The following is a 14,957-nucleotide window of genomic DNA, read 5'->3' as shown; positions in this document are numbered from 1 at the left end:
ATTGCATTCAAAATTGCGGAAATGGCAGGGCATGAATTTCTTCTTTGTAGCTAGCTTAGGAAATGGACAGAGAGATAGAGAGAGAGAGAGAGAGTCAAGATTTGATGAGAGAAGTCGGATATTTTTGTACTTAAAGTGTCTGCAAAAGTTTTTCTAGTCAAGGAAGTTGAGATTTTGAAGTTTTATTACTTGTAGCGAACTCTTGATTTGAAAGGATCGAATATTGTGCTGCTTACAGGCAACATATATTGTATCCCAGAAGGAATCCCTGTGGCAATAGTGAGGATAGGGCACTGCTTTTAAAAATAAAAGGAATATGCTCAAATTTAAGGAATTTTAACGCTCTTCAACGCTCCAGAGAGAGAGAGAGAGAGAGAGAGAGAGAGAGAGGAGAGACAAGGTGGAGTACTCTTCAGTGGTAGATGGAAACCACTTTAAATAATTACAATGCACAAATACAGCGACAACAATTACAATATGGGAATGTGGTCCGAAGGAAAAGGATAAAGCGAGCATCACAATATGAAAATATGTAAATGTAAATGGGTGGGATAACCGCAAAGCACACACATAAATATATATGTATAGGTACATTTGTAAGCCACAAAAACCACAATGGAAAAACAACATTTCACTTAAATTAGAAAGTAGCGAAAATGGCGGAAAAATATATGTATTTCTAGTGGAAATCCCCCGCGTCTGGGAGAGGCAGAACCAACCACACGATTTCAGACAATAATATCTGTGTCAGCAACTACAACAATGGGGCATGCCCCCGTCCGTACCTACAACCCCAAACCCCCCCACTCAACCCGATCCCAGACCAGGCCCTTGTTGGCCAGGCAAATGGCGGCTAAGCGGCAGAACTCGAAAAACTTAAATCTCTGTGTAATATTTTTCCATAAAGCAGGAGAGAAAAGTGGAGTTCTGCGCAGGGGCACGAAAAGGTTGAGGGGGGGAGAGCGCCTGGGAGTTCTGGCCACATATTTAATGCTCAAAGTTGAACCGCTGAAGCCGGTTCAGGGATCAGCAGGTGCAGGAGCAGCAGCAGGCCATGGAAGGTGCTGATAGAACTCATTCGAGTTGCGGCAAAGTTGGAGGAGCAGCAGCAGCAGCAGCCGCCTGGCTGAGGCAGAAGAGGGAGCCTAGTGCTGGAGCCTAGCTGGAGAGTGGTAACTGGAGCATGCAAAGCACATCCGAGTGGATGCAATGGGACTCTGGGGAGGTCCTCCCGGCCAGTGCCCTGGCGACAGGTTTAAGGAGGTCAGCCGACAAAACAATGCCATGCCGCCTGAAACGGACTCCACTGGGCATTCACTTTCGTGGCGGCTGCAGGGCGGACAGAGAGCAGCAGGAAGAGCGGACTCCAGTCCAGTTTAGTTCAGCAAAAGTTGCCCATTCAACCAATTAGCCAGAGATTATTTCATCGATTTTTGCCTCACTACACCGCACACCGCACCCCGCACCCCGCACAACGCACCCTGCCCCCTGGTGGTAGATGAGAACAGACAATGGGACAAAGCCACTTTTGCGTGGAACCAAGACAAAAGCCCACGCAGAGCAGGAATCCTCTAGCTTAAGCTCCAGCTGCGGCTGTGGATGTGGCTGCCTTTTGTGCGCTCCAGGATCTGTCCTGCATGTGTGATAAAAAAAAAAAAAGGATAAGAAGAAAACTTTAGCACACGCCCACACCCCCTAACAGTCGCACCCGAGCACAAGACAATATGCTCACGGCTCCATGGATAACTTCGTGGTTTTGACAAAGCGACGACGAGGAGCAGCAGCAGCAGTAGCAGCAGCAGCAGCAGGAGTACCAGAAGCAGCACGAGAACGAGGACGAGGACAACTATGGCGTCAGCATTGCATGAAAAATGGCACTTGATAAGGTGCCTCAAGGGTGGTGGCAGGAGCGCGGGAGGGGGTGCAGCAAGTGTCGAGGGGCGTCAGCATCCTGCCGAGCAGGAAGTGTGAAGCGGCGTGCATAACAAAATGGAGGAGTGGTACCCGGCACCAGGCACCCGGCAAAGTCTGGGCTAGAATAAAGCAACTGTGACGTGTTTTTGGTGGGTTCTGCGACGGGGAGGGGCAAAGGGTGGTACACTCTTTGCTGCAGTTTGCCCCGCGGGTTGCCATTTGTCTCTCTCCGAGAGTCCCCGCTGCACCACAACCCAAGCCCCAGCAGAGGGTTGGGGGTGTTTCCCTCTGAGTAAATAGCAAAAGGCGCGTGTAGTCGCCTGCTCCTTCTTTTTCTGCTGTGTTTGTGTGTGTGTGGCCAGGATCTCTGGCTGCTCCTTGTGGTCTCTCTCGTTCCCCTACCGCGCCACCCGTTCCCCCTGTGGCTTATGGATGTAAGTAAGTGGCTCTTGGTTAGTTCGTTTGCGTTGCCACTTCCGCATCAGAAGCTGCACCGCGCGGAGTGCAGTGTGTCCACCGTCTTGTCCTAATTTGGCCACGTTCCGTTTCCCAATTGGCGCAGCTAAATAAACAGACAACAACCAGCAGCAGCAATAGCAGCAGCATCTGGTGGGTATGGTCAGGGGTGGGGAGTGCCGGAACCCCTTTAATCACTGTAATCATCCTAATGGATAATATCCAGCGGAAGTCCGAGCTCTGTCTGACCCACAAGCAGACTTAAATGTCGCTTGTTACTGTCAGCGTGGATTACGATGGCCCAAAGTCAGCGGAATGAATTATTGTTTGACCCCAGAACGGGGGGTGCAGAGCAGTAGTAGCTACCGTTATTATTTATGGCAACTAAGAACTAAATGGTTATTTATTCATGAGTTTCTGCGAGTGGCTAAGGAGTTCCAAAAGGGGAAAACAAATTACGCAAATAACTTTTAATTTTATAGTCTGGTGGGAGCTGGAAGCTGCCTCTGTGTGTTGCTTAAATGTTGCACTAATGTAGAGATATTCTGCTGAAAGTATTTTGAAATAAGGTATTAGGTTGTGTACCTGGCAGGGAAACACTGTACTTTGAGCCACTAAGCGGCAAGGATTTGTTAGTGATTAATTCCCATTTGAAACATTTACCCCCATTCCCTACAGCTGTCTGACCACAGTCGTGTCTCAGTCAAAGAGCGTTGCCTGTGCCTTGCTCTTAGCTGCCAAGTGACAAATGCCCATGCAATTGGCAACATAATGGCACGATGGCACAGCGCATCCAAGGAGGATGCTCATCGAGTGTGATGGCCTAATCAAGGGCTGCCTGGCTGTGTGGGTGTGGGGTGGAACTGCAGTTTGGTGGCTTGGTGTCCTTGTGTCCTGGTGTTCTGGTGCCCGTGACTGCACTGCCAATCGCTTGAGATCAGCGGCGAAACAGCCAACTCATCGATGAGGCAAGTAGTAGAATGGGAAGACTATAAAATACTTTTCAGCGATGTGCTCCGGTGCTTATCCCTCGACTTGCGCTGCTGTGCACGTTGCAAATTAACTTAATGTTGCAGTTTCTTGGGCGGGGCTATGGGGGAGTGGAGTGTGGCAAGTTGCTTGTCTGATTCCTGCTGCAAAAGTGTCCTTGAGTGTTGCTAATGCGCCCGGCACTAGATGCACGGGAAGGAAGCACCGACACACAGGCACACAGGATACACAGCACAAGCAGGACTAATGGGCTAATGCCTCGTTCGAGCTGCCATTGCCTTGTGCCTTCTTTGCTGCCACTTGGCAAAGTTTTTTTCCTGTTAAGTTTTTAATAAAATAAGAGATTCCTCATTTCCCTTTTGCTCCTGCCCCAAGAAAATACAAGTGGCTGCTGCATCTTCATCTCTATGGCAGATGGAATATCCATAGATGCTCGTACTCGTGCTCATAACTTGCCGCATGAAAACATCAACAGCCATTCAAGAGGAGAGTCATCGTCTTTCCTCCACTCACCATCCTGCACTGCTACTGCTGCTGCTGCTGCTGCTGTTCCTCTGATGTAAGCGGATATTATAAATTTTCAATTTCATATCCCTGCTCCCCGCCTCCTGCTGCTGCTGACTTTCGTCTTGGTCTGGCTTCGAGTTATTTTCGTAGCGCTCTAATGAGTTTTCCCCCCTTATGCCGAAGCGCTTAAAATGAAAATATGTTTGCTTTGTGGTGCTGTGCTGTAGCCATTGAGGAGGAGCAGGAGGAGTCCTTTGCATCCCAAACCGCCCCCCATACTCCCATACACCCACTCAGCCACCCATCCACATTGCATTTCGATGGGAGGCTTCTGCGACTGCTCAAGCACTTCGCCACTTTACTCCGCCTTGTTGGATCCTTTTTTATGCGATATGATGAGAGCATATCCTTCAAGTTCTTTTGCCATGTCCCTTTGTTTCCACCAAATGCAAGCATGCCGCCGCGCGTGTGCCCCACATCCTCATGCTCAACGGGGCAGGGAAGGTGCTGAGGCATGCCCAGGAGAGAGCCAAAAACCGCAAAAGGTGGAAGACTGTCTGGACCGGCTGAGGCTGTGGATTTATGCTCCATTTTCCATTTCCATTTTATTCTGCATATGCTGATTGCTATTTTCTGCTATTGCCATTCTCGATTTTTTCGTGTTATTCCATCGATTTGGTGCTGGGCTGCCATTGCCATAAATGGGAGGCAAACTTTTGCGGAATGTTCTCAGAAAGTTACCTTATTTTCTCCTTTGGGGAAAGTTTAGTTCTCCGCATTGGGAGATTATTAGTTTATAGAAACGAAGCAGGAGCTGCATTTCTGAACTTTTGCGAGCAGGCTTTGAATAGTCGAAAAATAGTAAAAGTTTGATAATTCCGAAGGATATTCGCAAATCAAAATATGATATTAAGCAATTGAAAACACTAAATAAAATCGGGGCTAAGCCTCAGAATTAGTAGCCTAAGTAGTAGGTTATTGGGTATCATAATATGCCCGTAATCATGCGTGAAAGACATTAAAACTGGCGAGATTGTGCTCTATAAAGATTCTATAGAACAGAAAACGTTCTGAGCAGGCCAAAAATTTGTGCTTTCCACCAGAATACGAGTGCCAATTCCTTGATAAATCCATGAATATCAGCCAAATGTGAACTCCAGCATAAATAATTATAGCCTGTGCCAAAGTTCATCATGATATGCGACCAGAATTCCTTCCATTTAACGTTTCCAAATATCTTCGCTTTATGTTTGTATGCATAATGCAAATGAACAATTTTGAAAATAATTATCATATTGTGTGTCATTATACCTGGAACCCCCCCCCCCGACTGTTTTCCGAGCCCCGAAACAATTTCAAAATTTAACTTTGTGCTGCACTAAGTGGCAGTGGCAAGCAGCTCTACGCAGTGCAACGCTACGAAAGTTGTGTTTAATTTAATTGTTCATAATTTGTACTCTTTATGAGAAATTGCTGTCGTGACGGGTGACTGCATCTGATAACTTTTATATAGTTTTTTCAGAACTACAATACATACATACATATGTACATATGTATGTATTTATGAATTACTGCAGGGCAGCGGCGGTGTGGAGAAAAAAAAGGGAAAAATGTCAGGCTCCGCAAAAATGTCAACGCGACATGCAACAACATGAACCGCAACAACTGCTGCTGCTGCTGGTGCAACAGCAACAATGGAGTGAAATATGCAACTGGTAGGCGGCAGGGGAGGCAGCGGAGTAGCAGCAGGAGTGCTGCAATGGGGGCTGCTACATGCCAGCAGTTGCAGCTGCCGTTGACACAGATTTACAAACACATGCACACAAAGTAACATGTATATAAGCACACACACCCACACACACACACACAGGCCGAAAGGAATGCACGCATACGCAAATATGTGGCCATAAATAAGCGTTGCATAGTTTTAAGCATGCATTAAATGAAATTGTGGGTGTGGCAGCATGGTGTGGGCTCCTCTATGGATCCCTGTGTGCGGTGTGAGGTGGGGGCTTAGTCCCATTTCAAGAGGCTGCTTTTAGACGATCCGAGTGCAGTCGATAGACCTGCCCCAAATCGATTTTGGATAGGCTATTACGGCAGCCACGGGTACGGGTATTGCAATACCACTCGAGGGCTGCCAAGTGGCGACCGACCCAAATCGATGCAACTTAGAGGTAGTTAAGTAATTCCAGCCAACCAACCAGCCAACTAACCAACCAACCAACCAGCCAGCCAACCACCCAGCAAGTGTGATAATGACGGACGATTACCATATTGCAGGCTGAGCTGGGGCCCAAAATTAGTGGGTCGATGGGGCACTTGAAGCAGGCAAAAAGCCGCTTTCAGGTCGAACATGTAACATTTTATTCCTGATTGGGCTATCAAGTGAAATTCGGAATCGATAAACCATTTACGCAGCGAATGTAATTAGCTGAAAACCCCAAAGAGCTGCTCCCCTGAGCTTGGGCTACTTTGTGCTTATAATTCTTGAAAATTCTTTTCATTAATTTCGAAACAATTTTACTGGTGATTACCTTCAAAGCAGGTCAATATTGAAGGTATGAAAGTAAGCGCCAGTTGGAGCTTGATTGTTTGAGTTGGGATCCCAAGACAAGTTGAAACATTTTTGGCAAAGAATATTTAACTGCTATCAGAGCAGAGCAAACACCATTTGGCTGGCACAGGGAAACTCCTTGGCTGGCTACGTTGGTTCAACCAACGCCTCTCATTCACCACCTACTGGCCAAGAGAGGAGGTGGACGCTAGAGGATGGAGCCTTTGCCCATCTGCCGGCACTCGAGGCGTGCGAAAGTTGAATTTTAATTTGAATGTGACCAACTTTATGACTCCGGAATGAGTTCAACGAGGCTGCAGCTGGAGTGTGCCCAGAGCTTTCGTGTTGCGGCCATGTTGTTTGCACTGCAGCAGCGTCCTGTCCGAGCAATGTTAGTGCAGCACGCAAGAGGACATACACACACACACACACACACACAGATGCTTATATGTAATGTGCTCTTTCAGCACCTCATTCCTCCCTAGTTGCCTGCCTGCCTCGTCCCCTGTCCCCTTTTCCTGTTATTACTTTGCATATTTTTCCGCCTGCTGATTTCGATTTAAATGCAGTTCAGTTCATGCTCTCGTACCCGGACTCGTACATTTTGCTGTCCGTTGTGTGTTTCTCTTATTGAATTTTCATTTGAAGCATTTCCGCTATTCGATTGTAAATGCAGTGGAGCTTACATATTTTTATAACCGAATAAATAAATATTTCTGTCGTGGGGCCTCGTGTAATCATAAATAAAAAGAAAATTGTTTTGTGGTCATAAAAACTCTGCCACAGCGATACAGAGAGTGAGAGAGAGATTGCGAGAGTGAGAGCGAGAGCGAGAGGGAGAAAACTTTTATATATCTGTGTTTGCCTGCTTATATGTATATGTATGTATTTAAAAGGATATTTCTCTCATTCTCTCTGGCTGTTGTTTTTCTCGATTTTCCCCGTCGCCGTTTCCCTGTTTTTGTGCGGTGCGTAATGTGGCAGCTGGTGCAGAGGATTGCTCCTGGATGAAGCAGAGAGCTGGTGTCGTGAAGCTTTATTATAACAAACTTGTTACGAGACGTGCCAGGGCAAGCCAGCAAGCCCCGGCAGCAGGATATATGTAATAAGGATGGGATATGCTTGTGCCATTAACACAACGTCTTTGCCCTTATCCGCAGGAAGAGGCAAATCCTTGGGCAAATAAAAATAAACACATAACATGGTCGCATCATGGCCGGGCAAAAGGGCCAAGTAGGAGGCTGAAACATTTGCTTATTCCTGCTCTAATTCGAACCCAACAGCCCAAAATGGAACCCTAAACACACAGCCAGCGAGACAGAAGGAGACACACGCACACATTGACAGAACAATTAAATTGAAATTGTGACACACATCCAGACACAGACTACAGGACTATGACAATGAGACGAACGACAGGGAAACAGGGAGCCAGGGATACGCACTCCAACGAATACAAATTCGAATACGAATGCGAATACGAATACTCATACTCGTATATGCCACAATAATAATTCCAAGACATTTGTATAAATTTGCAATTGCATTTTATTGGTCATCCCATTTGCTTATGTGTGTGAGTGTGTCTTTTGTGTTTGTGCCTGGCATACATTATGTTGCGTCTTTATGGCACGCGTTGCGTATACGCCATGGCACCCACAAGGCTAATGGAGAAATCAATGCAATCAGTCCAAGAAATTGACCAAATATTCCCTCTCTCTCTCTCTCTCTTTCTGTCTTTGTTTTAGTTACATGGCTAAAGGAATAAGAGCAGTTAATTAGTGTCTGTTGATATAATTGGCCGGTAAAGATTTACCTAAGCAAAAGATGAGGGTCAGAGTTCCATTAAATCGGGCAGAACACATACGAGTATCATCTAAATAATTTTTTCGCTTATTTCCAAATCTTCCCAGAGCTTAAGCAAATGCTCTGCAATCTCGCTCTGCAGATACTTGCCCCTGGGGAAATTCCCTTCCTTAGATCAATCCATTAAATCTTTATGGAGGGGCGGACCGCTCTTTCTAGTTCACAATTTGAATTTATGCCTCAATACAGTGGAGCAGGAAGAGGAATACAGAGGAGACAGGAGAGAGGATATGTGTGGCAGCAGCCACAAATCATCATCAGCTGCCAGGGCTTTAAAAAAGTGTTGACAATGCAGAGAGACAGATATCAACGGGGGGAACAGCAACAATTTCATTGACACACTTTTCTCGTTTTCTTGGTGGAAAACAACAACAAAAACAACAACAACAAAAAACATCAACAGGAAAAATGTCGACTGGCAAAATCGATGGCCTCAAAAGGGTCCGGGCGAGAGAATAAAACAAAATGAAAACCGAAAGCAAAGTCGCAGTAAATCGCACAGAAGTGTGGCACATCCTCAGCCCCAGTTCCTGCGCCTGTCCCTGTCCCTGCCCCTACCCCACAATCTGTGGCAGTTGTACGTGTCATTTGGCTGCAGTTTTATTTGCTTGGCCATAATGCAAGTTTATGTTTATGGCTCTGGCTCTGCTCCGTTCTGTGCCAGCTGCAGCCTCGCCTCTCTCTGGAACAGCTCCTGACTCTGGCCATTGAAGTTAGCTGAGCTGATCTTGCACTCGACTAAGCAGAAAACACACACAAAACTTGGGGATAGACACAACAGGAGAAGTGGTTAGATATGGCCGTTGTGCATTTGCCAGTGTGACACTTTTGCATGCTCTTAAATGTTTATAGGCAGAAGTTCGCATGAGAGAAAACACATTAGAGAACTCTCTGATGATGAGTGAGGACTGGGAAATTCCTTGCCGATACAACCAGATACTAGGAAGAGCCAAGTAAATACTTAAAAGAGATTTTTATGTGACGTATTTACGAGTACTAAGAAATGTAATCCACAAATATTTCAAAGCAAAGCGAAAGAATCCCGAAAGGCATGCATCAGGCATACCCTTTCCCCTGGAAAGCGAGAGCGACAGCTCTTTCCTCCTGACCCTAATCGTTGGCACATGACGTCGCAGGGACTTTCACGATGTTGCAAATTGTTAAAAATAGATTTCGCTTGGCATTTTGCTGGCCAGACCTGAGGCCACCACCAGACCAGTACCAGTCCCATACCCAGCTCTGGCTCGCAGTCGGTACATGGACTTGGGCACGTTTCCATTGCGCTGCCGAGCAATGAAATGTTCTAATGCCATTTGCAAGTGGAACGGAAGAAAAAAAAAAGGGCCAAAAGGGAAGCAGGACAGAGGCAGAGGCATCTCTGAGTCAACTCTGGACGGGCTGGGATGTTGGCTTTTCGGCTGGCAGACAGACGGGCGGGCGACATTTTTTTCGGGAGAAATAAAAATGGAAAGTTGGCATAAAAAGTAAACAGCAGCGGCAGCCGCAGCAGATGGCTGGGTAATACAGGGGATACAGGGGGCAGTGGAGGAGGTTGGAAGTGGAAGGTAACTAAACGGAAAGCAAAAGCCAATGCAACAAAAGCGAAGGAAAAACAGAGAAAATGCAGCATTCCCACTCCCATTCGGTGGAGGAGGAGAAGAAGGAGAATGGGAAATGGGAAATGCGGAGAAGTCACTAAATCAGGTCAGGGATTTGGATGGTGAATGCTTTCTCCCTGCTGTTGGTGTTGCTTTGTTGTTTCAGCATTTTCTTTTTCGAGCGAAACTCTTTGCAGTGCGGAAAAAGTGAAATTGAAATTACGTATACGAGGCGGCGGCGGCGGCGGCGGCAGCGTAGCTGGTCCCGGAGCGAGCATTAATTTAATTACGGCGCAAACAACAAATTGAACTGAAAAAGCCAAACGGCCAAACGAATGCGCCACGCCGCATAGTTGCATAGTCGCATAGTCGAGTCTCTTTTAGAGTTTTGTGTGTCACTGGGGCAGCAGCTGCCAGAGTGACAGACGGTTGGGAAGGGGGCGGTGGAGTGCAGGGAAGTGCAGAAGAAGTGGCATCAACATTTGCCCGACAACCGCAAGCTGCATTTTTAATTGCGCACACGTGCAACAGCCCGCCCCGAGGACAACTCAAAGGAGACAGAAACAGAGGCAGAGAGAGGAACAGCAGGAACGGCTGCAGGAGAGCAGAACCCAAAGGAGGAGGCTGCCCGAGTTGCAGTGGTGTTGGCTCTACTTGAACTCATTTGGTGTGGAAATTATGGCACGCTCAAGTTGATTTTGACAGGCAGCACAAAACACACAGCTCCGCCCAGCCCACCCCGTGCCCCGCACACGCATCCTTGAATCCTTGAAAAGTTTTGCGCAAATGTTCGGCACGTTTCTGTGTCCCCGTCCAAGTCCGTGGGGGCTTTGATCCTATCCGATGTGGCCGCTGCAGCTGCTGCCAATGCGAGAAGCGGCGTGGCGTGGCGAGGGGCGCAAGACTGGCAAGTGGCTGTGGCATCTACATAGAACATGCCATGGCTGCCATTTTGTGGTGCTCCTGCTCGCCGCTGCTGGCTGCCCCTTAATTGATATGCAATAAACATTGGGCATTGAACGGTAGGCAGGCAGGCAGGCAGGCAGGCAGGCAGGCAGGCGTATCGTATCAATAGAAGGTCCTGATGGAATCGGCATTCAGGACAGACGAACGCCCGGAGGCGGAGGCTGGCTGGCACAACTCTGACAAGTAAATCCGACCAGGACTCTGTTTCTCCCCATGCCCCATTTGTAATATTCTCCGTCTTTTGTTTCGTTTTGCTTTCCCATGCTCCTCCTGCCTCCCACCTCCTGCTGCCTGTCAAGTATTCAAGTTTAATGCGCTTAGCTGCTGCTGCCTGCTGCTGCCTGCTGCTGCTGTCTACTCAGGCTTCTTCGACTCTGACACCGTCTTTGGTTCTGATTCTGGCTGTGGCCCTGTGCTGCTCCTGGCAACCGAACTGCTGCTCCTTCCTGTCTCTTGCTGATGTTCATTTGTAGCGTTTAACAAAATTGAGTTACAATGTATTTTGGTAAATTTTAGCAAAAATCGTTGCCGCCTAATTGAGTCTGTGAGTCTGTGTGTGCGGTGGCTGGACGAGGAGGGGGAATGCTCACATTAAGTATACGCACTGTAAATTGCATTACAAGCATATTAAGCATTAATTAAATAAGCATCTTCGTGTGCTTGCTGCTCTTGCCGGGCAATTATCCAGAGTGCTTAGGATGCGGGGGAATTTCGAGTACGTCGAAGCAGTTAACAGGTTTTGTCTCGTTCACTTATTGAAATATAACTAAGTACTATTTGTGGTTTGGGCAAGTGATTGTTGATTCGTGGAGGGAGGTCAACCATCAACCTCTTTTATCATTGCTCCCTCGGCTGCTCAATATTGCCAACTTGGGGCTCATCTACGCCCGCTGCAAGACGTGGGAGTTCACCTAGTTTTGGGCCAATTTACCCATTTCGAAGGCTAGAGACTGGCTGACAGACAATTGGGAACTCGGAATTGAGTGCTTCATTTATTATTTACGATTACAATGTTAGTTTGGGGGAACGAAGGGCAAACCAACTAATCAAAGTAACTCAATTCAGTTGTTTGAATTGGGCAGAAGTTGATGCAGACATGGAATGATGACAGAATAAATGTGGCAGTAAGCGGGGCAAAGTGTAATTCAAAATATATTTCTAGCGATGGGATTGCGGATTGGGAGACGGAGAGAGGAGAAACTAAGCCCATAAGTAGTAGCTGCTGTGTCGAGTTTAGCCACTGAATTGGGCTATAAATTATGGGATTATAAACCTAATTAATATCTTGTCTACTTACTCATTTTGTTAGACGCAACAATGCCGGGGCTATTGCCTGTACGGCTGGTTTGGCTTTTTGGTTGGTTTTTATATCACGTATACGCCTAGTAGCGCATATTGGCTAGCACCACAGAATGGAATGAACTTCGGTACTTAATAGATACTCGTACTCTATATGTATATATGTATGTAATTCACAGTTTTATTTGAAGTTTTGCGTTTGTTGTTTTATTGCGTTTCGAATGCTGAATTACACGAAAAACAGAAAAGTGCGTGAGTGGAGGAGCAATTTGTTATCACAGAGACACACACACACACAGCTACACAGACATAAAACACACAGATGCATTCGCAGTGAGTGAGACAAATGCCATCTGGCAGCTGCTGGGAATATGTGCATTGTTGTTGTTTGTCGGGCAGTGTTTAGCCTTTTTCCCATTGGTCCATTGGCAATTTGTCTGCTCTTGATTGCCATTTAAATGTGCATATTTAATTTATTTATTTATCTATCGGATGCCATGCCCCACAGTCTACGCCCACCCCCACACACTGACACATACACACACACACACACACACACACACACGGAGCCACTCAAATGCAATTTGGGTTTTAATTTTAATTTATTTATGACATTTATTTAAATTCTAACCAAAATATTTGTTTGAGGGAGAATTCTTTATGTTGTGAGCGCCTCGCCATTTGTGTCTTTGCATCGAATAATTTATGCAAATTATTTTTCAATTCTGGCTCTCTGCTTAATGGGGCATACATACACAGACACACACACCCACACACATACATATATGTACATAGCTATACGCTGAATTCCGCCACAGCTGCCAAATGTTTATTGATGATTTGAACAATTTATGTGCTTGGCGGATCGAATGGCTGAAGCTTTTGGGTGGTAAATTTAACCGAAATTGAATTAATTTTGAATGATTAAAAAACCGATGAAACTTTTAAGTGTTAAACGAATAAAAGGGAGCGAGCGTTGCCATATAAATAAATCGAAGGCAATTGATATTTTGACCGAAAAAGAAACAGCAATTTTTTTGTTCTTGTTTATGAATTTTAAAATTTATTTAAATTTTCATCATGCCACCCTTATATCCTTTCAGTGCCGCATGGGACAACCATGGCCTGTCCTCTTTGCACGGCTTTGCACACCATGAATGGAATTTGTATGCAATTAATAAATTGTTGGCTCGTTTCTCACGGAATTTATGCGTCGCACAATTTAAATTAACGCCTGAATACTCCTCGTACCTATACGCTGCTCGTACACTACATCTATACACTACATATATACGGGGTAAGTGTGTTTAATACCCGTGGGGATGCCAACAAGGGGATTAATACAAAACGGTTGATTAAATTTGCATGAATGCAGTTTATTTATTCAGTGTGCTCAGGCAAGGCTGTTTCATTATCTCGCTAAGTTATAAACTATTTACGCCCTGGAAAAGACAGGGACTAGTAGTATATTTGGGGAGGAAACAGAACTTGAGGTTAACTTGATGCAATTTTCTAATGGAATAGATAAAAACTATTCCCTTAAATTTAGCAGAGACGAGTGAGGCACCTACCTCCCGAAAGACTCTTAATATTTCTGCTATTCTGGCTCGACTATGGATCTTTAATGTAAATATTAATGCAGGCAGAGTAGCAATTAGCTTATTATATTATCCATTATCCAGTCGATTTTATCAATCGAGGTAAATTAATATGCCTTGGAAATGAATACACCCGCGAGTGATGGCGTGCAAAAAAAAGTGTAATTGTCATTTTAATTAAAATAAAATAACGCACGCTTCGACAACTCTCCGATTTGTTTATGAAAATGGCAGCCGGCAGTGGCATTAATTAAATTAAAGGCCGGCAGGCGGAACCCGTTCAGGATTGGCCACGTTCCACGTTGAACCGGAGGCCAGTTGAACAGGAATTGGCCAGTTGGCCAGTTGGCCAGTTGGGCAGACAAATTCGGGGTTTTTTGGTTCAATTTAAAATAATTAAAATGCCGCATATACTCGTCTAAGCCTCGCCCGAATCCTTTTTGCCAACTGTGAACCTTTTTCCCAACCGCAAATATTATAATGCGGCCCCTGAAGTCCTCAGATCTCTCGTTTTCTCTCTCGTTCTCTATCAGTCGGTCGCCGGAATTGGAGCACTTGAGCGTTGCTAAGCAAGATTTATGAGCCGCTTGGGGGGAGGCGTGGCATTGGCATTGCCTGCCGCTGCCCTCTGGCCTATGCTTTGGTTATTTATTTTTTTTGTGGTATTTGCCAAGGTCTCTCTTCTCTTCGCCTTGTTTGCCTTTCTTTGCGGCCTCGGACAAGTTTCTGCTCTGCTCTGCCCTGCAACTGGCCTTGCCTTGCTCTTTTCTATCCCATCGTCCTTTGCCCCTTCTGACATTTAAATAATTTAAAGCATCTGAGCATTTCGGGCAATTTGGTTAATGGCCTGTGCCTGTTCCTGTCCCCAGTAGCTGTAGCTGTGCCCCGCGGAAGGGTTGCCGTTGCCTGCCAGAAGTCCCAAAACGAGCTCGTAAATAACGCCAAGCGGGGCGCTAACGATTGGGGGGGTGCTCTAAACCCCAACCAAAGGATAACGCACGCCAGGCAGATAAATCCGTAGAATGGCTTTAAAACGGCGATGGAATGGGTCGGCTCGCTCGCAATGATGCCCCATGTGACGCAGGTTCGTGCAACGCTCGTTTATCTGGCACACTAGTTCAAGGACTCGCCCCCCCTTGACGTCCAACCCAATTACGCAAAAAGTACAGTGGAGCCAGGAGGGGATATAATCGTACTTGTATTTGA

The 14,957-nt window shown here is 46.1% G+C and overlaps 1 protein-coding gene across 1 annotated transcript in view; it reads right to left on the bottom strand.

Annotated features, from left to right (window-relative positions):
* LOC111073987 overlaps nt 1–14,957 on the bottom strand; it is a 44,915-nt gene that overhangs the window by 28,545 nt on the left and 1,413 nt on the right. Inside the window, exon 2 of the mRNA XM_022366590.2 lies at nt 12,152–12,377. Within this exon, the coding sequence (XP_022222282.2) occupies nt 12,152–12,155 (4 nt within the window). The 5' untranslated portion in view covers nt 12,156–12,377. The remainder of the gene's footprint in view (nt 1–12,151; nt 12,378–14,957) is intronic.

The sequence above is a fragment of the Drosophila obscura genome, unplaced genomic scaffold, assembly GCF_018151105.1.
Source record: "Drosophila obscura isolate BZ-5 IFL unplaced genomic scaffold, ASM1815110v1 contig_30, whole genome shotgun sequence".
NCBI classification, from domain to species: Eukaryota; Metazoa; Arthropoda; class Insecta; order Diptera; family Drosophilidae; genus Drosophila; species Drosophila obscura.
The sequence above is the reverse complement of the archived record's forward strand: the minus strand, read 5'-3'. Positions and strand labels throughout refer to the sequence as shown.